The 27,053-nt window shown below is 41.8% G+C and overlaps 1 protein-coding gene across 2 annotated transcripts; it reads right to left on the reverse strand.

Moving 5' to 3' along the window:
* CCL28 (C-C motif chemokine ligand 28) lies at positions 1-26,621 on the reverse strand. 2 transcript variants are annotated; one of them, XM_073621976.1, is made up of 3 exons: positions 26,477-26,621; positions 5,814-5,943; positions 1-2,196 (listed from the first exon to the last, which is right to left on the reverse strand). In XM_073621976.1, the coding sequence occupies exons 1-3, from the start codon at positions 26,529-26,531 to the stop codon at positions 2,022-2,024; spliced, it is 360 nt and encodes a 119-aa protein (XP_073478077.1). In that variant the 5' UTR covers positions 26,532-26,621; the 3' UTR covers positions 1-2,021. The 2 variants fall into 2 exon arrangements, with proteins under 2 accessions (XP_073478077.1, XP_073478082.1); XM_073621981.1 differs by lacking the exon at positions 26,477-26,621 and adding an exon at positions 16,271-16,405.
* Between the last annotated feature and the right edge of the window lie 432 nt (positions 26,622-27,053).

Genomic DNA, 27,053 nt, shown 5'->3' on the forward strand with positions numbered 1-27,053 from the left:
TTGTTTTTGTTGTTTATTTATTTAGGGGATTAAACTTGGATGGGGAAAAGGGTCATGGGATGCCCAAATAATGAATCTTGCTTGGTTGAATAAAGATGGTTGAATCTACATTGGCAGTCTCTAATAATGAAAAATAACAGACTTGAGGCGCATGTGCGAAGCCCGCTAAGCAGGACATGTCTGCTTAGAGCTCCGCACCGACCGGGACCCGACAGCCGTTTAAGCAGAGTCACACCGGACCATAACCTCCCTACATCACCGCATTAATCCCTGAAACTTGTGGGCACATTTTGGTGACATGTACAGCGGGAGAAAAGCGAAGCTGAAAACAACAAAGCCTCAGGAAAAGCTGACTAGAATGGTATATAAAATGGCGGCGGCACCATCACATCTCTCCTCACAGACTGTTACACAGCAGCATCACCCTCTGTGGTGAGACTGAATATGACTTGAATTTGTCTTGTCCCAATGATCATCTGAACACATATGTCCGTGATCACACAAACCAATTAATATACACTTATTGGTATTTTTTTTACCAAAGACATGTAGCAGAATACATTTTGGCCTAAATTTATGAAGAAATTAGATTTTTTGATTTTTTTTTTCTTTATTGGATATGTTTTATAACAGAAAGTAGAAATTATCAGGGTTTTTTTTTCTCAAAATGTTCTGTCTATTTTCATTTATATAATAAAATATAAAAAACCCAGTGGTGATCAAATACCGCCAAAAGAAAGAGGTATTTGCGTGAAAAAAAATATACATTTTATTTGCTTACAGTGTTGCATGACCGTGCAGTTGTAGAGAGTGAAAGGTGTCCCGGGAGCCACACATCAAGTCAAAGCCGGCTGTGTGATAGTGAATGACAATCTCAGTCTGAACCCCGCCCCAACGTGTGAAAGAATGAAGATCAGGTGTGTAAAGTAATTGCGAAGGGCTGATCATAGAGGAAACAGGTGTGCAGGAGGCTATATTATCAAATTCCTGCACACTTGTTTCCTTGCATACACTTTGCAAGAGGCTGGCCATTTAAAACGTCCTTGCAACCAGATCTTCTATGGTTGCTCTGTGTATGTACTTCCTTAAACATACAACCTGCCCTTCACAATCACTTCACACACCTGATATTCATTCTTTCACTGAGTGGTAGCCGATTATGTATTTAACCGCCCCTGTCCACCTGCAGACTCCATCCCCATGAGTAAGCCCCTGGTGGGCTGAGTGAAATGCGTTGGGTACGTGTCCTGACGGGGTCCAGGCTGAGACAGCCATTCACTATCACACAGTAGGCTTTGACTTGATGTGCAGCTCCCTGGACACCTATCACTCCCTACCAATGCCTAGAGCAAGGATACGCAATTTGCGGACCTCCAGCTGTCGCAGAACTACAAGTCACATGAGGCATAGCAAGACTCTTACAGCCACAAGCATGACACCCAGAGGCATGATGGGACTTGTAGTTTGGTAACAGCTGGAGGTCCACTAATTGCATATCCTTGGCCTAGAGCATAGACAAGCTCCCTTCCTGGCCAGCACTCACAGTGGTGGGCACAGGACTTCACTCGCATACAGCCTGAGCAGCTCACACACCTATCATGATTTGCAATTGCCAGTTAAAGTAGTGCAGTGGTGAATAGCAAAAAAATGGTGTGGTCCTGAAGGGGGAAAACCTTCCAAAGCTTAGATACAATACGCACTGCTGTTTTACAGCTTTTGATTGAAGACCAGCACTGACCATCGTTGAGAGTATTCTTTATAGTCACAAGAGTGGAGAAAGTTAACCAAGCACACTACCAGTCACACCACCATTACCACCAGTCACACCACCATTTAATAAGCTTGTAGGGTGATGTGCAAGAGAGTATGTGGAGAATCGTCTTATTCTTTTGGCAACACTGGTGGCAACATGTTAATTTTACACAAAGTTCCATTTATGTGAATGCTTTTAAGTGTTATCTTCATTTGGGGCAGTGAGCTCTCAGTATATACTGTAGTCCAGATGCATATGTCAAATTTCATTAGTTTTGTTTGTTCTTTTTAATTCTTTTTCTCCTGTTCTTTCTTTGATTCTTTTTCTTTTTCAGAGAATGATTTAACTTTCTTGGACTTTTGCCGTTGACTTTCTTTGCGATCCATGTCCTGACACGTTTACTGTTGGGGCTCACACATAAAGTCTTTTCTTTAGTGTACAATCTATGAAAATACACAAAAATAAATCACAGAAAGATGCAATAAATTAGCTGTTTTTTTTAATTTTGAAGCATGAGTTTCCACAATCTAAAATAAACAAGTCCATGGAGGAGGCCATGGATCTAGCATTACAAGCTTTTAACCCTTTGGTGATTGATGCCTGGATGCCCAGGCCAGATTTAACACCAAAACCAGAAAAAAAAAAAAACAAGCTCAACTTACCGAACAGCCTGCTAACCAACCAAATTGTCCTGTCTAACAGTAGACTAACATTTTTTTAATGCCTACTGTTAGACAGGACAATTGAGTTGGTTACTAACCAAGTAGGTTCCAAAGAAATTCCAAGCTCAACTTACCGACCAGCCTGCTAACCAATGGTTAGCAGGCTGGTCGGTAAGTTGAGCTTGGAATTTCTTTGGTTTTGGCGTTGCCCTTCTGTGTGCTCCTTGCTGCAAAGGCCTGTTATAGGTGAAGGCAGTGGCCATTTGTTTGCACAGATTTAACTTAAAGTTAACTTGTTTTACTTACTTGCAATAGTTTTGCCCAGATCCTCTTCGTTTTGGGTCCCCCGCTGGTGGTCCTGGCTCCTCCGCCCTGCCGAGTACCTCCAATAGAAAGCCTCTTGCTAGAGGAAAACTCAAGCAGGCTCGCTCCCTTTCCACTCTCTGTATGTGAATAGACCGCCCCCGCCCCGGCCCCCTGCTCTCTCCTCATTGGCTCACTGGCTGTGATTTAGTGACTAGCCAATGACGGTCAGTGATACCCGCGATCATCTCACAGAGAGGAAGAACGGGGAAATGCTGATGTAAATCAGCATTTCCCCGTTCTGCCTAGTGATAGGACACTGATCACAGCTCCCTGTAATCGGGAGCGGTGATCATTGTCCTGTCACACATAGCCCATCCCCCCCACAGTTAGAATAACTCCCTAGGACACACTTAACCCCTACAGCGCCACTTGTTAACCCCTTCACTGCCAGTCACATTTACACAGTAATCAATGCATTTTTAATTGCACTGATTGCTGCATAAATGTGAATGGTCCCAAAATCGCGCCAAAAGTGTCCAATCTGTCCGCCATAATGTTGCAGTCATGATAAAAATCACTGATCGCCACTATTACTAGTAAAAAAAAATATTAATAAAAATGCCATAAAACTATCCCCTATTTTGTAGACGCTATAACTTTTCCGCAAACCAATCAATAAATGCTTATTGCGATTTTTTTTTACCAAAAATATGTAGAAGAATACTTATCAGCCTAAACTGAGGAAAAAGTTTTTTTTATATATTTTTTGGGGATATTTATTATAGTAAAAAGTAAAAAATATTGCATTTTTTTCAAAATTGTCGTTATTTTTTTGTTTATAGCTCAAAAAATAAAAACCACAGAGGTGATCAAATACCACCAAAAGAAAGCTCTATTTGTGGGGGAAAAAGGACGTCAATTTTGTTTGGGGGCCACGTCGCACGACCACGCAATTGTCAGTTAAAACGACGCAGTGCCGAATCGCAAAAGGTGCTCTGGTCTTTGGGCAGCCAAATGGTCCGGGGCTGAAGTGGTTAATAATGGCACTAAAATTGTAATTTTGGTACAAAGCACTACAATTGCTTACCGATGAAATATTGGGGGGTTTTTTTTGCATTTTTAATGCTATACTAAATGAAAAAATTAATAAAGACAAAGTTTAAATAATAATTGTTAGAAAAACATAAAAAAAAACCCAAACAAACAAAAATAAGCAAGAAAATAATGGCTAAGGGTGAAGAAGAAGAATGAGTTAATTGGGGCTGATTAAGGTAAACTATTGAGATAATAAGAGGTTAAATAGCAACAAATAGGAACATATTTTTATTTAACACTAAACCTCAATCTGCATATAATTCAAGTGGTTTGTAAAGTCAGAAGTTTTTTTCTCCTAAAGCATTCTATGCATTATGATAAAAAAAAATGTCAGCCCCCCTAATACTTACATGAGCCCCCTCTCTATCCAGCAATGTCCACGAGTGCCTTGGCCATCCGGCACTCTCCCTCCTGATTGGCTGAGACACAGCAGTGGTGCTATTGGCTCTCACTGCTGTCAATCAAAGTCAATTAGCCAATCAGGAGAGAGATGGGGGGGCTGAACCACAGTTCCATGTCTGAATGGACATAGGGAGCTGTGGCTCAGCTTGGGTGTCCCCATAGCATGCTGCTTGCTGTGGGGGGCACTCAACATGAGGAAGGAGTCAGGAGGGCCGAAGAGGGACCCGAGAAGAGGAGGATCGGGCTGCCCTGTGCGAATCCACTGCACAGAGCAGGTAAGTATAACATGTTTATTATTTTTATAGAAAAAAAAACTGAGATTTTACAATCACTTCAAACTGAGATTATATGCAGATTAAAACTCTTCCCTTTAATCTGCATAAGAATAGAATAGAATGTTGCTTTGTATTTCTTTCCCCTGTCTGAACAGTATTTATAAACACTGTGTCAGGTCAGATATTTACAGCAATAGTATTTACATGGCAACTCCCTGCTGTTATTTCAGCTAACCAGCAAATGTGAAGGGGGTTGCAGCAGCGGGGCAGAAGCTCAGGGCCTGTGTACTTTGATTCATTTTATTTATTTATTTTTAGCATGTGTAGCACCCTCAATGACCACAGCTGGCTATTGATCAAGGTGTTCTGCATCATAGTGGCATCTTGTATCAAATGTAAAACAGTTTAATATGAATAGTAAAAGAGTAATATAAAGCAATAAATTATTACAAAACTTTAGATAAAAATCAACCCAATCCTTTGAGAAAACGCTGTGATTAAAGTGGAGTTCCAGCGAAATTTTTTTTTTTTTTTTATGGGTACTATTTTTTGTGCTATGAAAATTAAAGTAAAAGTATACAATGATCTAGAAATGTTATTGTAATAAACTTCTTACTGTAAAATGCGCGATTTAGCGGCGGCCGTAGCGCCAATTGTTTGTAACGTTGACAACAGGCGGTGACGGAGGAAGGTCCCGCCCCGTTGTTATGACAACGTAAGGAGATTACAGCCCTCGGCGCTCGCCCAGTGACTCCTGGGAAATGATGACAAATATCTCCCAGGAGCACTAGCGAGCACAGGCGCCGAGGGAAATGACGTCAGGCGCCTTGGAGAGGAAGAGGCAGATTACGAGGGACCCCCTAGCAACAGACCTGAAGAGGTGAGTAAAAAAAAATATTTTTTTCAAAAGGTTGTTCTAGGTATTGAATAGAGTTGAATAATGTTCATTTTTTTTTTTTTCTGACTGTAACCCCGCTTTAACCAAAACTGGTTAAAACAGAACATGTTCCTGCTGGCTGTTTTAATAAGGAAGAATATAATTTTCCATTTCGGAGTGCAGGGTTTCTGTTGACTGTATAATTGATTTGCTTTGGTGCAGACAAGTCATGCCAGCACCTAAAATGTGACCATGGAGTGTGAAGTCTTATGTTTACCAAAGTCATTATTCCTTCCCATTATGTCTGACCTAAACATTCAAGTTAGATTAGGAATTACCTGATCTTCCAGGTTTTATGAAAGGGTAGGGCCAAGAAAGACAGCATAAAGCTATCCATCATATATATGTAAAACATGAAAATGTGACCAGGTAATTATACTTACACAAAAGCTTGGAGGTGACAATTGCCATCACGTCTCTGGATTTTATAGCGGATCACTTTTTTTAGCATATTCTTTGAAATTCTTTCCCCAAGCTGGGTGCAACAGTTACTGCTGAAAGCAGAGAAAGCTGCTAAAATAAAAAATAAAATACATTTAGAGACAGGCAGCAGAAACTCAGAACTAAAATATAGGAACTAGTGAGCAAAACCTCAACTTCAAAAGATAAAAGATAGTACCAGACGAGAAGCTGCCAACATAGATCAGTGTACTCACACAACCCTGACAAATAAGTATTCAAATATGGTGCATATGTTGCGCTAATCTATCCTTGTGTACCAATTAAAAATATGCGAAAACCATAGTGTAATATATCAAATATAGTTTATTACAAAACACGTAGTAACTTACATAGTAATCCAAAGTGAACAGTATGGAAACAGAAGGCTTCCGGGTTCGGCCGTACCCAGGAAGTATCGGCACCTGGCTCCTCCTACCCTGACGCGTTGCGTCACACCACGTGACTTTCTCAAAGGGATCTCCCTGCTATTTTGCTAATTGCTATTATATATGCACATTGCACTTGGAAGAGGATGTCATATTTATCTATTTACTGTTGAAGCATTGTGTGGTTTTCGCATATTTGGAATTGGTACACGAGGATAGATTAGCGCCACATATACACCATATTAGAAACTCAGAACTAGCACAAGGCTCCTAAGGTGTAAAGCCAATATATATATATATATATATATATATATATATATATATATATATATATATATATATATATATACAGAGCTTTTTTTCAGCTGGAACTTGGTGGAACTCAGTTCCACCACCTCTGGCTCAGGCCCTCCGCTCCCTACTCACCATTGTCACTTGTAAACACAGAAGTTCAGCTTCTACGTTTACAAGTGACCGCTTGCCTCCCAATGGCTTCCACAGATCTGATCTCCTGAGCGGCTCCCACTGAGTTCAGGATGGGGACAAGGGAGATGCAGGTGCCTGTGGTGCAAAGCAGATGCCAACATACCAGCTGAATACAGCAACAAAAGTAAGACATGTGGAAGATGGTGGAGCGTTTAAGGAGGGGGGAGAAGGTTGGGTGGGGACAGTGGGGGGATTGCACGCCAAGGTCAGCAGAAGAGGAGTGAAAGTGAGCTGTGGATGGGGATGCAGAGGTAAGCAGTTGTGGAAGAAGACTGAACTCTGCACTTTGTGTGTAGTGCACCCCTGAACTCTGCACTAAATATTCAGTGCACCCCTGAACTCTGCACTAAATATTCAGTGAAAGGTGTGAGTATGGGGGGGGGAGGGATCATGGTTGAGTTCCTGCACCTATTTTCTGAGAAGAAAAACCCTGTATATATATATATATTTTTTTTTTAATTAGGATAGAGTAGGGAAGGCTAAAACCAGATTGTTTTTTGTTATCTGTGTACCTTTGAGGATATTTCTCTTCACTTTCTGTCCCAGAGACGCAACAGGAAGTTTCATAGGAAAGGAAATCTCATAGGCTGCATTCACACCTGGGCATTTTGAAAAGAACCTCCCTAACTTTTATTAAGTGAGTAGCTTCATGCAGTGCGGTTTGCCGCAATTGCAGCACAATTTATTGCGTGACATTTGCGGCAGAACCACATCGTGTTTTTAGGTGCCATCTCGTAAGACAGAATATAACTTCCCGCGATGAAGTAATCTATTGTATTGTAATGCATTTCTTAGTTTCTGAGCATGCACAGTTTTGTTAACTCGACCTTTTACGGACAAATACTGTACTGATTAAAACGAAAATTGTTCATTCTGTTATCAAACAAGAAAAAAATGTCATGTTTGTCCCTTCGGATAATTTCGCATGAACTGACGTGATCGGCTCTCCAAAGCTGTGTACGAACGATCAGGTTATCGGATGATCACTCCCAAAGCAGTATTTTTGTCCAATTTTCTCATTGTCTGTACTAGGTTTAAGGCTCCATGCACACTGGATGTTAAAATAATGTTATAAAAATGGCAGTAGCTTTGCAGTGAGTCTTTCAACGTTTTTTAACGTTTTTGCAATAGCGTTTATCAGCAATTTTAGTGTTTTTTTTTTGGACCAGTGACATTTATACAGCGATCAGTGCTATGAAAATCCACTGATTACTGTATAAATGTCCCTGGCAGGGAAGGGGTTACCACTAGGGGGCGATCAAGGGGTTAAATGTGTTCCCTGGGTGTGTTCTAACTCTGGAGGTGGGGGGGTGGGACTGACTGGGGAGGAGACAGATCGGTGTTCATACTTAGTATGAACACACGATCTGTCTCCTCTCGCCTGAGAGAACTGGGGTTTGTGTGTTTACTGGGGTTTTTGTGTGCTCGGTCTGTCACGAGCAATCGCAAGTGCCTGCTGAGCACTTGCATCGGCTCCAGGGACACGCTACGCGCGCGCGTGCCTCCTATAGGCCCAACTTACAGCTATGACAGCTCACCCAGGGGAGCCATCCTGCCGCAATATAACTGCGGCTTGTCGGGAACCGGTTAAGCTGCAGTAGGCAGCAGAAGGGGGTGTTTACATGTCGCAGTCGCGATGCTTCAGGCAAGCTGCCAAATCTACCCAACATGTAGCAAGAGTGTTTGTTAATCTAAACTTATCAGCAACACCAGTCTGCGTGAGCAAATTCGCTGCTAAATGCTTTTGGGGTGTTAATATGTGACCATTGAACTGGGTATGACTGAGCGTAAGGGCTCACTCAAACCTGGTGCATGCACTCACTAGTATGCTGTGATATTCAGGCATTTTGCTCAAGTGTAGTGCCTTTGATAGTAAGTCCAGTCCAGCCAAGAAATTCATTTTCAGGGCTTGGTGGCCCAGTTTTATTTAAGAAGTAAAATGTTCAGACACAAGGAAAACACAAGTAATCCTCTTTCAATGAGAGGGTTTTCCCCGCACCAGTGTGGATCTAAACCAGGTGTAAAGTGGATGATTCTCTCCAGGAGTAAAGAGCCCCAGGTGCTGGCTAATGCTGAATCACGCTGAGAGTAGATAGGAAAATCTGGACAGCCGCACTCCAGGAAAATATTATCCAAAAAAATTTTTTTTATTGTAAAATCAGGATCATACCATATACAGGACACCGTGGCAAAAAATATACAGGCAATCAGCTAACGCGTTTCGCACTTATGCCAAGTGCTTACTCATAGCTAATCCTCTTTCTATGTGATACAGCAACACATATGCCTCCTTCAGCCACACTCTTGCAACATGCTGCTCTGGTCTCAGATGTAAAGTGTTACTAAACCCACATCAGTAAAATCAGTGTGTATATGCAGTAAAGCATGCTTGTTATACTCACAGTGGAACCTAAGGAGTTAGTCTACTGCATTGTGTAAATAGGCTGTTTGATCCTATCTTCTCTTAACCTCCCTTTCTTCCACTGTCCCCAAACTATCTGCTGATAGAACAGAGGCTATGGGGCAAGTTGCACATGCTCAGTTTGGTATGGATTGCTAGAGTTTCTTTTTTATTATCTTGGGAGGGTGCATGTGATCAGCACAGGGCCAATCAGCACTGTCCAGAGGGTCAGGGTTAATGCAGCCTCATAGGACAACCAGGGAAAAATTAAAACTTCTCCTAGAAGCTTTAATCAGTTGCTCGGCCGGACATTGAAAGAAGTCACAAGACTGCTACATACTGCTGATGAGAAAAAGGTATTTAGCAGTTTATATTTACTAAAATATTTGTATTTCCATGTTCTGTGTACTGTAGGAGACCAGATATAGTGAATGCAGGGTCCTGCATTTAGTAACACTTTAAATCCTTGTCTGTCCCATCTGAGCACCTCACAGCACCAGTGTGCTCACATGCATATTCCATATTCTACATTTCTGCATGCCTCTTTACAGCTCCCTGCTGTACAGGCCCATGCCCTGACTTCTGGGCAAGGGACCTCCTGTCTCTCGGGTGGAACCCTGAACTGTGCTAATCCCTAGTAATACCTGGACCCAGGGTAAGAGACTTCATCCCTCCCAAAGCCTCTGGATTCCAAACCCCATTACGGGAGTTAGCAAGCCAAGAGAAAACTGAAAAGTCAATTCTCTCCACTCAGAGCCAAGATTATGGAGCCCCTCAACCTCATCAATGAGAACCCTGTGTGATCTTTAATAGATGCACATAGGGTAATGCGCTAATTATCAAAGTCCCCCCCCCTTAAGGACCATGTGTAGAACTCAAAACATGGGGGTTTCATATTATCATTAGACCCATATAAAGCACATCGGGCAATAAGTGAATGAAGATTCTCTGACGAGATTTTGAATTTGTTTTCTGGACAAACAAACCATAAGAGTAGAAGTATAAAAACACTGCAGAACAATAATTAGAATTAGAGAGTAGGTGGATTTATAGATTGAAATCTCATATTCCACTGGGTCTTTATGATTCCGACGGCTCCGAAAAGTGTCGGAGGGCACCGGAGATAAAAGTGATCTTGCGGTGAATCCGCCGCAGAGACTACTTTTATCTTGAAGCGGACCGCCCGCTGAAGAAGAGGATACCGGGGTTATGGCAGCTAGCTGCTGCCATAACAATGGTATTCCTCTTCAAAGTAGCTACGTAAAATGACGGCAGGCGGTCCGGAAGTGGTTAAAAGTCAGCAGCTACAGTATTTGTAGCTGCTGACTTAAATTTTTTTTTTGGGGGGGGTACTGAAGCTCCTTTTTAACCTCTTGCCACCAGCCCCCGTCATTATACTGTGGAAGGTTGGTACAGCTGTGCAAACCGCCGTAGGTGTACGTCGGCCCCTTTAAGAGCTATAGGGGGCGCCCACGGCGTGAGGCCGGAGCCGATGCGCGTGGCAACCCGCGATCGCTGTCAGGGAAGTAGAGAGAGATCTGCTGTTCCTAGTGATTAGGAACAGCATTCTCTCTCTACTCCCTGTCAGTCCCCTCCCCCCACAGTTAGAAACGCCTCCCTAGGGAACACTTAACCCCTTGATCACCCCCTCTTCCCTGCCAGTGACATTTATACAGTAATCAGTGGCTATTACTTAGCTCTGGTCGCTGTAATAATGTCACTGGTCCCAAAAAAGTGTCAAAAGTGTCCGATCTGTCCGCCGCAATCCTGCTAAAAATCGCTGATCACCGCCATTACTAGTAAAAAAAAAAAATAATAAAAATGCCATAAATATAGCCCCTATTTTTTAGAGGCTATAACTTTTGCGCAAGCCAATCAATATACGCTTATTGCGATTTTTCTTACCGAAAATACGTAGAAGAATACATATTGGCCTAAACTGATGAAGAAATTTGTTTTTTACATTTTGGGGGGGGGGGTATTTATTATTGCAGAAAGTAGTTGCATGAACGCGCAATTGTCAGTTAAAGTGACGCAGTGCCGTATCGCAATAAATGGCCTGGTCAGGAAGTGGGTAAATCCTTCCGGGCTGAAGTGGTTAAGGAGTATTGTTACTCCCAGAAAATATGGCCATTTTTATGACAAGCAGAATTTATGTCTGTATTTCTCCAAAATTTAAAGTGATTGTAATGTTAAAGTTATAAAAACAAAACAAACATGTCATATTTACCTGCTCTGTGCTGTTGTTTTGCACAGAGCAGCTCTGATTCTTCTCTTCTCGGGTCCCCTGTTTGCGCTCTTGGCCCCCCTCTTCTCTGCATGCCACCATAGGAAGCGATTTCCTATGGTGGAACACATGCGGGCTCGATCTTAAGCCAGGCTGTGTGCATCTATTGACACACTCAGCGTGGCTCGGCCCCGCCCCTGCTTCCTCCTCCCTGGATTTGATTGACAGCAGAAGGACCCAATGGCTCCTACTGCTGCCTCTGTTTGCAGTGAGAAGAGAGAGGGAGAGCAGGGCCACTGCTCTCAGGCACAGGGCTGGATCGACAGTGGGCTCAGGTAAGTATTTTGGGGGGCTTGGGGGAAGCTTACACTAGAAGGTTTTTTTTACCTTAATGGAGCCTTTATAACCACTTAATTTTAATATAGTTAAAAAGTACTTTTAAACCAGCTACTGTAATACATCCCAGGTGCATACAAGAAAAGATACATGTCCATACAGCATTTAGATATTTACATTTCTACATCGATTTCATTTTATTACATTTACGTTTTTATGCATTATATGCATGTACATTCATTTACAATTGTTAATATGTGTACATGTATAAATTAATGCCTTTTCGACTGTACAGTGTGAAGAGTTTACTTTTCTGTCCCAGCCCTGAGCTGCCCATATTTGTGAAAGTTCAAAACAAATTGCAATGGCCGCCGCTCCCAGCACAAGGACGCGGCGATGACGTCAGCACGTAGGCCCCTTCTCACGCCTCCAGAGGTGGATCCTGATAACATGGCCATGCTTGAGCATGAAACGCGTCAGTGGGGCCTACATGCTGACGTCATTGCCGCAGCGTCCCTGTGATGGGAGCGGTGGCCATTGCTGTAAGTCTACCCAGTTTGTTTTGGATTATAATGCTTATGCTATAGCTATGTACTTGTTTTACAACGATTTTAAATAAATACTACCCTATATTAGCACTTTGTGGGCTCCCGTTGGTGACCTTTTATTATGCAAGTGCTTTCCTGATCCATCCCTCCGTCTAACTGGCAAGAGAAGCTGGGAAGACCCTACTCTATTTGAGTTGATAAAGGCATACTTCCGGTTAACCTCTGGTGAGTGTATATGCTGGTGGAGGCTCGGATGGGTGTTTTTGGTTTCACAACACTGGGTGGAATATTATTGCGGTTTAAGGCTATTTATTTATACACCTCTGGTGAGGGCATAATTGAGCGGTATTGAATCACTGGATGATCATTTATGCACATGGTGGATGTACACGTCATGCAAAGGACTATTTTCGACATCTTTATTTTATTGTTATTATTATACAGGTTTTATATAGCACCAACAGTTTGCGCAGCACTTAACAAAATGAAGGCAGACATTACAGTTACATTACAATTTGGTACAAGAGGAATCAGAGGGCCCTGTTCATTAGAGCTTACAATCTAAAAAGGAAGGGTCAATTGATACAAAAGGTAATAGCTGTGGGGGGATGAGCTGATGGAGGAAGTAAAACAGAGTTAGTTAGAAGCAGGATAGGCTTCTTAAAAGAGAAGGGTTTTCAGGGATTGTCTAAGGATGGATAGATTAGGGGACAGTCAGACAGATTGGGGTAGAGAGTTCCAAAGGATGGGAGAAGCTCTGGAGAAATCCTGGAGGTGAGCATGGGAGGAGGTGACAAGGGAGCTAGAGCAAGAGGTCTTGGGAGGACCGAAGAGAGCGGCTTGGTTGATATTTTGGGACTAGGTTAGTGACGTAGCTGGGGGCAGAGTTATGGATCGCTTTGTAAATTATTGTTAGTACTTTGAATTTTATCTGTTGGGTGAGTGGAAGCCAATTGAGGGATTGGCAGAGAGGGGTGGAGGACACTGAATGGTTGGTACGGTGGATGAGTCTTGCAGCAGCATTCATTATGGACTGAAGGGGGGATAGTCTATGTAAAGGTAATCCAATGAGGAGGGAGTTGCGGTAGTCGAGGCGAGAAATTTTACGACTGTATCACATTTTTTGCATATTTGGTTTTGAATGTTATTTAGGGAGTTGTATGATCACTCTTATGTGCTAGCAGCTGCAATTTCTTCTTTTTATATTAAGGGCTCACTTTTCACTTTTGGTTTTTACATATTTGTGAAAGGACATGAAAGATCGGATGGTTGCATACCAGTTTTACAGGTTAGCAGAGTCAATTGCAATTGTCTGGAAGCACAGACTTTGCATTGAGGTCATGCACCTGTCAAACTCAGCTGTATGAGCCCTTGCACACTGGGGCGGGGGCGGCGTCGGCGGTAAAACGCCGCTATTAATAGCGGCGTTTTACCGTCGGTATGTGGCCGCTAGCGGGGCGGTTTTACCCCCCGCTAGCGGCCGAGAAAGGGTTAAAAACCACCGCAAAGCGCCTCTGCAGAGGCGCATTGCCGGCGGTATAGCCGCGCCGTCCCATTGATTTCAATGGGCAGGAGCGGTAAAGGAGCGGTATACACACCGCTCCTTCACTGCTCCGAAGATGCTGCTAGCAGGACTTTTATTACCGTCCTGCCAGCGCATCGCTCCAGTGTGCAAGCCCTCGGGGCTTTCACACAGGAATACATGCAGCAGCACTTTCGGGGCGGTTTGCAGGCGCTATTATTAGCGCAATAGCGCCTGCAAACCGCCCCAGTGTGCAAGGGCTCTATGGGTGAGTGCGAATAGCTAATGCGTGTCCATTCACTAACATGGGCTGCCTACATGGAGCTCAGTGCTAGGACGGGAAAGTAAATGAAGGGCTCTTCAAGCTCTATGGGGCTGAATGCCCATATGATTGAGCCCTTAATAGATCTGGACGAATGCAAACTTACTGATTTTCACACTCTGTGGACGTGATGATCCCATAGGATATAACAGAACTGTGTTGAAAATCCGTAAAGAAAATGCAGTCCTGAAAAAAATGCAGAATTTTTGTGTGTGCCGTGTGCATAAGCTCAAGAAAGGATATGACACAGATAATAGATACTGCATACACTATGATTCCTACTGTTAAAATACTGAATAAAAAAAAAAAAAACATAACTAGACGCCACTAAGGAGTTTCTATTAAATTATGCCTGCATGTCCTCACATACACTGTAAATTATCTACATTCACAATGGCATGTAACATAGAGTGCGATTACTCAGCTTAACATTATTTATCTGCAATTTACTACATTACAAAGTTCATTTTTATGAGCTAATACTGCAGGGTTTCACAGTTCTCTGTTTTCATTTTTCCAGCTCTTATCATGTTTTCAGGCGATAGCTTGAGTATGGTATGTTTAGGTTCCATCAAAATATGTTTGTGCTTCCTCCTTCTTTGTTCACAGTGTGAGAAAATACGACTGTGAACGGAGGAAAAAACATATCTGTGAGTCTGTGGGCTGCTATTAGGCTTAGTCCTTCTGCCCCTCGGCAGTTTCTCCCCTCGCACTTGCCGGCAATCCCCAGCTGTCAACACAAGTTGTTGTGTAACTACAGCAGCTGTAATAGCTGTATAGATGCAAGATAGAGACATTGAGGCCTCATGCACACTGGACGCTTTTTGGACGTTTTTACAGCAGCTGTTTTTGGCAGTAGACGTTTTTTTCTACAGTCATTAAACTCTCCATCATGTTATCCTATGTGTCCATGCACACATAGGCTGTTATCAGCAGTTTCGGGCAGTGGCGTTTTTGAGAAGTAAAAAAAAAAACAAAACTAGCGGGTTCTGAGAGACGTTTTTCAGCTGTAAAAACACTCTAACGCTGATAAACGTCAATAAACGCTCAAAAACGTTGCTCACCAGCGTTTTTTTTAACGTTTTTGATCCATTGGAAAAAAAAAAATTTTCTTCAAAAAAAAAAAAAAAACACTAAAACACTAACGCGGGAAAAATGCTAAAAAACGCTATTGCAAAAATGTTGAAAAAAGTTGAAAAACGTTGAAAAACTCACTGCAAAGCTACTGGCATTTTTATAGCGTTATTTTAACGTCCAGTGTGTGCCTCAAAGTAGCCTCATTTTTCATGTGAAGATCACCTGATGTGCTTCATTCTGAATACTGTATAATGATGACAGTTAGAGCAAACTGACAAGTAAAACAAATGCTTTATTGTTTTTTGTGTGTAATAAAATGTCTCGCTAATCAGCCATAGTTAACTCCTTCTTCCTATTCTTTCCTTAGCTAATATTTTCCTGCAATTTTAATTTTTTATTTCTATTTGTGTTCCTTTTTTTTTTTTTGCTTTTAGTTTTAATCATTATTTTTTTAAGTGTCACATAAAAAAAAAAAAAAAAAAAAGGAAAAAAAAAAAGGACCTTTATTTCATTTGCAAAAAACTTTGTAACGCTTTGTACCAGGATCATAACGTTAGTGGGTTTTTTTTAACCACTTCAGCCCCGGAAGGATGTGCCCCCTTAAAGACCAGGCCATTTTTTACGGCACTGCGTCGCTTTAACTGACAATTGCGTGCTTTTTTACCCACAAATAGAGCTATCTTTTGGTGGTATTTGATCACCTCTGCGGTTTTTATTTTTTGCGTTATAAACAAAAAAAGTACATACAGTACTTCTTTATCTAATGAGACTAGCACCCTTGTCTTGAGGGATGGATTTGGATCTACTAAAGACAAATAGACTGTGCACTTTGCAAGTGCAGTTGCACTCATTTTCATTAGTAAATGTAGTAAAGCTTCGCTCTGTAATGAATACCCAATCAGGTGCAAGGAAAATACAAAAAACAGCATTTTTGCTTGCACATGATTGGATGATGGAAATCAGCAGAGCTTTACCGCATTTACTAAGCTCTGGGGAAAATAGGTGAAATTGCACTTGCTGAGTGCACAATCTGCCTTTAGTAAATCCTTTGCAGTGCATCTGATAGTGTTAAAAAGGGAGCAGTAAAAACGTACCTTCAGTCAGACACAAGACACAAAGAAAGGACAAGGCCAGTCTGAGAGCTGTCATTGTGGAATCCGGAAAGTGTGGAACAGCCTGTCTCCTATATATACATACAGGTAAGGAGAGCCCTGCCTAGTATCTTCCATGTGGTCACACCTTTATCTCAGCAATAACAATTATATCATTTTGTTGCGGATCATTTAAGGCAAGTCACATGATCTACTATACACATTCTGCATATTAGCACCAGAATTTACAAAACTCTAATTCTCACACATAAATTATTTATAATAATTATAGGGGGTTTCCTTCCTTCCTCATCAAAAGAATGAGAATGAAGAAACGCCTTCATTCCAAAAATAACTTACTCTAAACTCTAAAAATGGACTTAACGCCTTCATTCCAAAAATAACTCTGACTCTAAACTCTAAAAGTGGACTGTGAGGTTTTTTTTTAATCTGCCATAGGATTTGTATTTTTGTCCATCCAAACCGTGGATTTATACAGCTCTGCCACACCGCATAGCCCTATGTTTCAGGGCAGAAAACCTGAAACCAGTCAGGGACCAGCATTGCTGGAGCAGAGTGATGCCCCTAGCTGCCAGGGGAAGAACTCCTCCAGTGAGAGTGGGGGGGAAGCCAAGGGGAAGGAAAGGAAGATTCTGATGGTAGGAGACTTGATTCTCAGAAGGACAGAGAGGCCAATCTGTCACAAGGACCTGAAGCACCGAACTGTATGTTGTCTACTGGGGGGGGGGGGGTTTGGGTTCCTGTTCCTGTTTTTTTAACCACTTCAGCCCCGGAAGGATTTGCCCCCTTAATGACATTTTTTGCGATACGCCACTGCGTTGCTTTAACTGACAATTGCGTCCTTTTTTACCCACAAATAGAGCTATCTTTTGGTGGTATTTGATCACCTCTGCAGTTTTTATCTTTTGCATTATAAACAAAAAAAGACTGACAATTTGAAAAAAAAAAACAAATTTTTTTACTTTCTGCTATAATACATATCCAAAAAAATATATAAAAAATAAAATGTGTTCATCAGTTTAGGCCAATATATATTTTTCTACATATTTTTGGTAAAAAAAAAATTGCAATAGATGTAGATTGATTTGTTTGCGCAAAAGTTATCACGTCGACAAACTATGGGATAGGTTTAGGGACTTTTTTTTTTATTGTTTTTAATGGTAATGGCGGCGATCTGCAATTTTTAGCGGGAATGTGACATCGCGGCGGACAAATTTGACCCCAAATGACACTTTTTGGGGACCAGTGACATTATTACATTGATCAGTGCTATAAAAATGCACTGATCAATGTAAAATTAACACTGGCAGGGAAGGGGTTAACACTAGGGGGCGATCAAGGGGTTAAGTTTGTTCCCTCAGCGTGTTCTAACTGTTGAGGGGGTGGGCTCACTGGAACATGACAGAGATCACTGTTCCTGATCACCGGGAACTGAAGATCTCTGTCATGTCACTAGGCAGAACAGGGAAATGCCTTGTTTACATAGGCAGTACCCCATTCTGCCTGTGTACAAGGCGATTGCGGGCCGCCAGCGGACATTGAGTCCGCGGGATCTGCGGGCATTCTCCCGCGGCGGGTGCGCGCCCACTATCTTACTTGTATGTACTGACGTACTGATACGTCAGTTCCCACAGGAGAACCGACCTGCCACAGTATATCTCCGTGAGTAGGTCAGCAAGGGGTTAAATCAGCTGAAAACATTTTTTGTATGGTTGCACCGATACTGTTTTTGTTTTTTTATTTATACAAGAAAGGAAGCAGTAAGAACATCATTACAAACATAAATTGTTTCTTATAACCTTATTATTTTAAGGCGGGAATAATATTCCTCAAATTATACAAATATATATACATATGTTTACCCCTGCCCGTATATATAACCATATTCATCCTTAATCTTTTCCACCCAGGCATATTAATATCTTTATGATCTAAACAAGAAAGGAGTGCCATCGTGGCCTCCGATTCTATTCCGTGAATTTCTTATTGGACTTCCTGTTCCTCTCTTTTATTTTATTTGTTTACCTATTACCCCGAAAACGAAACTCAACCCCAAAAATAAATAATAATTTAAAAAAAAAAAACCTCCCTCCCCCCATATCTCCCTTTCCTATGGGGACCGGGGCGACTTCCACATTCTTATATGATTCCTAGATGGATGGACCTCCCTCCTCATTTATGTTTCCCAACAATCTCTTCCCCTCTTCTGAATAGACATATGTGTCCCACTCTGCCCATATTTTAGTATACTGCTCTTTTTTATTTTGAGCCGAGAGCACCAGGTCCTCCATGGCCCCAACATTTCTGACCCTATTGAGCCACAATGCAATCGATGGTGGCTTTGGGTCTTTCCAACACAAAGTAACTCAAGTTTTAGCTGCATTAACTAAATGGCATAGAACAGAGTTTTTGTATGTCTGTAGAGGTATTTGTGTGCAGTGAAGCAGAAAAAAGGCGGGGTCGTCTGGTATTGGAAAGACTGTAAATTTTTGGCAAATCCTTTGTACCTCCCTCCAGTATTGTCTGAACTTTGAACAGGACCAAAATATATGGACTAAGGTCCCTTGTTTCTTATTACATCGCCAACAGCGATCTGAGGCCTCTGGAAAGAACTTACAAAGTCTTGACGGGGTGTAATACCATCTCGCCAGTAATTTATAATTTGACTCCTGGGTCCGCGTGCAAATCAATGAGTTCAACGACAGATATATTATCTTCTGTCGTTGAACTGGCGTAAAGGTCTTATTAAGGTCTCTTTCCCACTTTCCAATTCCGGGCATCTCAAAATCCTCTGAAGGGGTAATTAACAACGCTTATATCCTAGAGATCGTCTGGGGGGAGAGGTTCTTTCCCCTCACAGTATAATTCAAATGTGGTCAGTTGTCATCGATAATTAATCGCTGGTCCCAGTGATTTAAAGAAATGGCACAATTGTAATGCCTGCCATAAATTTATTTCATATCGCCCCCCCCCCCCCCCCCCCCCGGTTGCATCAGTGAGACAACGGTAGGCCATGTCTCAGAATGTAAGAAATGTGATGCCTGGATACAGCCCTTCTCTAAGAGCCCTTTAAACGCCCCTGGTTCCATACCTGGGCTGAAACTAGGGATTCCCATAATGGGCAACAACGGTGATTGTGCCGATGAGTATTTGGGGTCCTGACAGATCTTTGAGCCTATCCGCAAGGTAGGGCCTATAAGGGGTTGTGTTTTAAAAGAGTCTGGTAATGTTGCATAATACCAAAGTGCTCTACGCAAAGGTACCGGGCTGAGCTGTTGTTCCATATGCGTCCAATACCGTTTTTTTATCGGCGAGTACGAGTACTGATACTTTCGGTCACGTACTCCCCAATACCAAGTGCCGATACTTTGCGGTGTGATTTGGGTCAATACAAACCAAAAAATTTGGTGCAAATTGCCCCTGTCTGAATCAAATTCAGTTTCCCCCACTGCTCGTGTGTGTGTGTGTGTGTGTGTGTGTGTGTGTGTGTCTATATATATATATATATATATATATATATATATATATATATATATATATACATATATATATATACAAAGGGATTAAAGCACCATCTACTGAGGTTAAACAATGTTAGAACTCACAGTACAAATCTGGTAGCAAATCGGGGACTACAATTAGAATTGTCACATTTGTTGTATTTAGATGCACAAGTCCTATCCTCTATATATTTTTAGTTGCAAAATAAAGTTTGTTAAAAAGATTACCCTTTCCCCATCAGTAGGATGTTCCTGACGTCTAAAAAATGAAAATAATTTGTTTTATCTGTAACCTTACATCTATTTATTGGTGTATTGACATGTGTTGCATTGCTTCTGCTCATTTCCTATGAGCCCCTAATCTGTATCAATGGACCAAAACACTGTTTGAAGATACGTTATTGCTTCTTAAAACGTGTGACTGCGACAAACAGAGAATACTGTGAACGGGTCCTAACAGAACGTGAATCATTTTGGTATGCATTAAAATATGGTTGATAGAGATTTAAAGGGAACACTCCTAACCCGAACTTAGGGACTTCGAACATCTGTTGTCACAGGAAAACAGCAGGGAAGAACAATTAAAAAAAATGTGAACCTCCTGGTCTATGTGTCATTACTTATCCCCGGAAGAAGTCCCATTGTGAGGAAACCGGTCGGGCAAGGAGACTCTAACCTATTCCATCGTGATTTTTTACTCTGTGTAAGCTTTTTAGCTACAAATTCTGCTGCAGCATTTTTACCTTATGCACTTCAGAGTTCCTCTGTTGATGTGCTAATAAATACCTTTAAGGTTTTACACTATCGGAGGTCCTTTGCTTTTATTTTATTTTGGGTACTGCCGGGTTTCCATGATGGTTTATTCTTAGTGTGGGAGAAGCGGCTGGAGAGACGTGGACATAGTGTATCTGGGTTTTGCAAAAGCATTTGATACAGTTCCCCATAAACTTTTACTGTACAAAATAAGGTCCATTGGCATGGACCATAGGGGGAGTACATGGATTGAAAACTGGCTACAAGGACGAGTTCAGAGGGTGGTGATAAATGGGGAGTACTCGGAATGGTCAGGGGTGGGTAGTGGGGTTCCCCAGGGTTCTGTGCTGGGACCAATCCTATTTATTTTGTTCATAAACGACCTGGAGGATGGGGTAAACAGTTCAATCTCTGTATTTGTGGATGATACTAAGCTAAGCAGGGCAATAACTTCTCCGCAGGATGTGGAAACATTGCAAAAAGATCTGAAAAAATTAATGGGGTGGGAAACTACATGGCAAATGAGGTTTAATATCGAAAAATGTAAAATAATGCATTTGGGTGGCAAAAATATGAATGCACTCTATACACTGGGGGGAGAACCTCTGGGGGAATCTAGGATGGAAAAGGACCTGGGGGTCCTAGCAGATGACAGGCTCAGCAATGGCATGCAATGCCAAGCTGCTGCTAACAAAGCAAACAGAATATTGGCATGCATTAAAAAGGGGATCAACTCCAGGGATAAAACAATAATTCTCCGGTTCTACAAGACTCTGGTCTGGCCGCACCTAGAGTATGCTGTCCAGTTCTAGGCACCAGTCTTCAGGAAGGATGTTCTAGAAATGGAAGGGCAAAGAAGGGCAACTAAGCTAATAAAGGGTCTGGAGGATATTAGTTATGAGGAAAGTTTGCGAGCGCTGAACGTATTCTCTCTGGAGAAGAGACGCTTGAGAGGGGATATGATTTAAATTTATAAATACCGTACTGGTGACCCCACAATAGGGATAAAACTTTTTTGCGGAAGGGAGTTTAACAAGACACTTGGCCACTCATTAAGATTAGAAGAAAAGAGGTTTAACCCTAAACTACATAGAGGGTTCTTTACTGTAAGAGCGGCAAGGATGTGGAAATTCCTTCCACAGACGGTGGTCTCAGCGGGGGGGCATCGATAGTTTAAAAAATCTATTAGATAAGCACCTGAACGACCGCAACATACAGGGATATACATATAATCACACACATAGGTTGGACTTGATGGACTTGTGTCTTTTTTCAACCTCACCTACTATGTAACTATGACTGCCTGCACCAATTATCCTTCGGACGCCTTACCAGCAGACATATTGTGAGCACGTTTGACCTTCCATAATTAGAGGGTCCACCATGCGGGTAAGGGCACACCTTGACTAAATGGTGGTGACATCTCTTGGTGGAGGATATCACTGGATACCATAATTTATGAATTTTATCACCCATTGCTGATCGATTTTGGATCATTTATATCACATTGGACTTGTGTTTATGTTCAAATAGTGCAACTTTTTCTTTTGTTTATTGGTTTGTTATGTTATATCTCACATTTCACTGTTGCAGCTTTTTGTTTCACTCTAATATTTGATTGTTTTTACATACACCAGCGCAGTATTGTTTTGTTTTTTTCATTACTTATCTGCATTTCAGGTATGGAATAAGGAAGATATTCCCCCAACTCCTAACTAGCCATGATGGAGTAATCACAACCCCTATTCTCCCCATCATACCCCTAGCCTTTACTCTCCTTTCCTACGGTCCTTCTCAACTGGTTTCTATTTAGTAACCTCTTTTCCCACTATACTAGCCTTATACAGTAGGTTCACATATTCCCTGACAATTTTACAATTTAATTATTCTACCTTTAATTGTTTCTCCCGAAGACGGTAACATCCAACCAATGGGGCTGGGCTGCCTCCCAATTTCCTCCTAGATGACCCGAGATAGTGCTCAATCACTACTGCCTTTTGCGTTCCATCATCGGAATCTAAGTGTCTCTACAATTGTATGATGTGTATAATATATTGCAATATATTGGAAGGTCTGAACCAAAATACCCCTGTACTTTCTCTATACTTTGTACCTGTAACTTCTGTTTAAAAAAATATTCAATAGAAGATGGTGGGTACATGAAATGACTGATAAAAGATAGGATAGGAAGTGATTATGGGGACATTTATTAAAACTGGAGCACTCAGAATCTGGTGCAGATGTACATGGTGGCCAAACAGCTTCTAACTTCAGTTTTTTGAAATAAGCTTTCACAATAAAACCTGGAAGCTGATTGGTTTCTATGCAGAGCTGCACCAAATTTTGCACTCTCCAGTTTAAAGCGGTGTTCCGCCCAAAAAAAAAAAAAAAAAATTAAGAACCAGCAGCTACACATACTGCAGCTGCTGGTTTTTAACAATAGGACACTTACCTGTCCTGGAGTCCAGCAATGTCGGCACTGCAGCTGATGTTTCCATCAGTTGTCGGATGCTGCCACCGCCATTCCGGGTAAGGGTACCCAGCAGTGTAGCCTTACAGCTTCATGCCGGGAACCCTACTGCGCATGCGCGAGGCCCCGCTCCTCTCTCCTACTGGCTCAGCTACAGGGAAAGGAGGAGGGAGCCCCGCGGTGATGTCACAGGCCGCGGCCCAGACTCCCGCAAGTGGGAACAGGACACCTGTCAAAGATAGGTATCCTGTCCCCCCCCCCCCCCCCTCCGAAAGGTGTCAATTGTGGCACCGGAGGAGGAGAGGAGACAATTGAGCGGAAGTTCCACTTTTGGGTGGAACTCCGCTTTAAGTACATTCCCCCTATGTGTCTGTGGGCTAGTCCTGATTTTTGTGGACAATGCTGCAACAATAGATCTTCATGGAATGAATCCCTCAGTCGGGCGGCTGGATGTTGTCATTTGTTCACTATTGTTAGCCTGAGTGCTGGAGGTATATGCCGAGAGTAAAAATATGCAAGTTTGCCTGCTATGATCAGGAGTGTATACACCCCAACTTTCTTAAAAAAGTTCACCTCTCTACGCTAAGCTCACATGGGTTTGGATGCAGACATCCATTTGCTTCATGTAGTTACATAGTTAGGTTAAAAAAAAGACATAAGTCCATCAGCTCAACCAACAGAAAAATAAATAAGTAGAAAAACGTTCATATACACAATTCTATAACCACAGTTGATCCAGAAGAAGCCCAAAAAAACAAACAATAAAGCATGATGCAATTTGCTCCATCAGGGGAAAAAATTCCCTCGTTCTGGCTGGATTTTTACATTTGTTCACTATTGTTAGCCTGAGTGCTGGAGGTTTTATGAGCAGATTTTCCTGTTATAATCAGGAATGTATACACCCAAACTTTCTGTAAAAACATCACATGTTCAGACTTCTGTTCTAAATCCATGGGTACTTTATAGCTAAGTTCATGTAGATTTGGATGCAGATATCCATCAGCTTCATGATACATAGTCAGGTTAAAAAAAGGCTGTCTGGTTCAACCAACACACACAAAAACAAAAAACTAAATATAATAAATAGAAAACCTCCATATACAGAACCCTATCACCACAGTTCATCCAGAGGAAGGCAAAAAATCCTAATAAAGCATGATCCAATTTGCTCCAGTGGGGGAAAAATAAATTCCTCCCTTTCCCCCATAAGCCAATTGGATTTTCCCTGGATTAACTCGTTTAGCTGTGCTTCTCCTGTGGAAGTACCAATGACAGCTGATGTCACAGAGCCAGTCCAGGCTGGGGAAAGATCCCGACCATATGGTCGAGCTAGCCGCTGAGAGCGTGAGCCAGTCGGCCCCCTTCATAGCCCAATGCTCCAGTGAGTGGCCGAAAAGGGGGTGGGTTCGGAGCAGAACAGAGCTGGTGACTGAGAGTCACAGAGCACTGAGAGCTGAGCGATCAGCAGTGTTTGATGGCTCAGTTCTCAGTCTTAGAGCCGGCAATGGACAGATGCAGCATCCACCTAGGTAAGTATGATAAAAAATGTTTAAAAAACTTCTCTTTAACTATAAATGTTAGCATCCAGTTATATTTTGTGTATTTAGAAATGCATCCAGCTCTTTACTGAGCTGGCCTGAACCAATTCTTGAGGGGGTCTATTGTACATTTTTTTACAGCTTATACTGTGAAGAAACCTTTCCATATGTGGAGGTTACATCTCTTTTCCTCCAGACGTAAAGAGTTCCCCTTTGTCCCTTGTAATGACTTTAAGCCGGTCATAGATGGTTCGAGCCATGTATGGGCAGGCTGAATGTGCCCAAGTTGATCGATCAACTTGGGTACAACCAGCCTGTCGTATTTTACATGCCATTATTGCTAGACGCCATTATAGGTGCTAGCAATAATCACTGTGTTCTCCCAGTGGGGATGAATTCCCCGACCCCCCCCCCCTTTGCCAGGAGAACACAGCAGTGGCGTGAATAGGCTTTGAAAAAAGGGTGGGCTCGGAGCGCAGAACACTTGTCATGCCAGTTGTGTGTCAATAGCGAATGAATAATCGCTATTGTCACACTGATTATCCCCCCAGCCAATCAGGAAGCGGGTCTTGAGACCCGCTTCCTGATTGCCCGAAAAGAGAAGCGATGTGTTCCAGTGATGGCTGTCGTTTTTTTCGGAGGGGCAGGCAAACAATGCACCCACCCACAGCCACACACCCCCTCCCCACCCACAAAAAAAGAGAGGGATTCCCCCATAAACACTGACTGGGGGTTGATTTACTAAAGCAAATAGATTGTGCACTTTGAAAGTGCAGTTGCTCCAAAGCTTAAAAATGAGCAGAAACTCTGCTGACTTCCATCATCCAATCATGTGCAAGCAAAAATGCTATTTATTGTGAATTTATTAAGTGAATCTTTACCTCATTTACTAAGCTCTTGAGCAACTGCACTTTTCAAACTGCACAGTCTATTTGCCTTTAGTAAATCAACCCCACTGTGTTGATGGTGGAATCAAGCTTTTTTCTTTCCTGTAACCCGTGATTTGCTGTTTATGTGAAATAGATAAGTAGATCATAATGATGCAGAGAAGACTGAAACAATGGTAGAAATACATTTTACTCTTTCAACTCCTGCTATATATCGGCAGACCAGTCAGCAGTGGAAAATCAATTTAGTTTTTTTTTTAATACAGTCTAGAGCTCACAGCACTCTTGTTTGCCTGGCCATCAGATAATTACTCCAAATAACCCAGATGCACCCATTAATCATTAATAGTTATATTGCCAAACTCAGTAGAAACATACAGTACTTCTTTGTCTAATGAGACTAGCACCCTTGTCTTGGGGGGTGGATTTGGATTTACTAAAGACAAATAGACTGTGCACTTTGCAAGTGCAGCTGCACTCATTTTCATTAGTAAATGTAGTAAAGCTTCGCTCTGTAATGAATACCCAATTAGGTGCAAGGAAAATAAAAAAACAGCATTTTTGCTTGCACATGATTGGATGATGGAAATCAGCAGAGCTTTACCGCATTTACTAAGCTCTGGGGAAAATAAGTCAAATTGCACTTGCCGAGTGCACACTCTAGGGGTTATTTACTAAAGGCAAATCCACTTTGCACTACAAGTGCAAACTACAAGTGCAAAGTGCACTTGAAATTGCACTGAAAGTGCACTTGGAAGTGCAGTCACTGTGGATCCGAGTGAACCACGCAAGGAAAAAAAAACACCATTTTAGCTTGCACATGATTGGACAAAAAAATCAGCAGAGCTTCCCCTCATTTCAGATCTACCCCTCAGATTTACAGCGACTGCACTTCCAAGTGAACTTTCAGTGCAATTTCAAGTGCACTTTGCACTTATAGCGCAAAGTGGATTTGCCTTTTGTAAATTAACCCCCAATGCCTATAGTAAATCCTTTGCAGTGCCTTTGATAGTGTTAAAAAGGGAGCAGTAAAAACGTACCTTCAGTAAGACACAAGAGACAAAGGAAGAACGAGGCCAGTCTGAGAGCTGTCATTGTGGAATCCGGAGAGTGTGGAACAGCCTGTCTCCTATATATACATACAGGTAAAGAGAGCCCTGCCTAGTATCTTCCTTAAGGTCACACCTTCATCTCAGCATTCAGCCTCATATTATTTTGTTGCGGATCATTTATGGCAAGTCACATGATCTACTATACACATTCTGCATATTAGAACCAGAATTTACAAAACTCTAATTCTCACACATAAATTATTTATAATAATTATAGGTGAATTCCTTCCTTTCTCATCAAAAGAGGAAAACACCTTCATTCCAAAATATATATGAAAGGGCAATTGGCGCTGTTCACAGATCAGATTATTAATTCACACCTCACTACGAGAAAAATATTTGTGCATCCACGTGCATCAACCAACATAATAAAGGTACAGTGCAACCAGGTCGGTTAAAATATATGTGTCATGAGAAATATTGAATATTAAATACCTCACTAGGAGAAAATTTTTTGTGCATCAAAGTGCATCAACAAACATAATAAAAAATATATAATAAAAAA

The sequence above is a fragment of the Aquarana catesbeiana genome, linkage group LG01, assembly GCF_042186555.1.
Source record: "Aquarana catesbeiana isolate 2022-GZ linkage group LG01, ASM4218655v1, whole genome shotgun sequence".
Taxonomy (NCBI): Eukaryota; Metazoa; Chordata; class Amphibia; order Anura; family Ranidae; genus Aquarana; species Aquarana catesbeiana.

Coding starts and splice junctions, on each gene's coding strand:
- CCL28 (XM_073621976.1), bottom strand. CDS start 26,531: ATGACAGCTCTCAGACTGGCCTCGTTCTTCCTTTGTCTCTTGTGTCTT. Junction 5,944..26,476: donor TCTCTTGTGTCTTACTGAAG/GTACGTTTTTAC, acceptor TTTTTATTTTAG/CAGCTTTCTCTGCTTTCAGC. Junction 2,197..5,813: donor TGTCACCTCCAAGCTTTTGT/GTAAGTATAATT, acceptor GTATTTTCATAG/ATTGTACACTAAAGAAAAGA.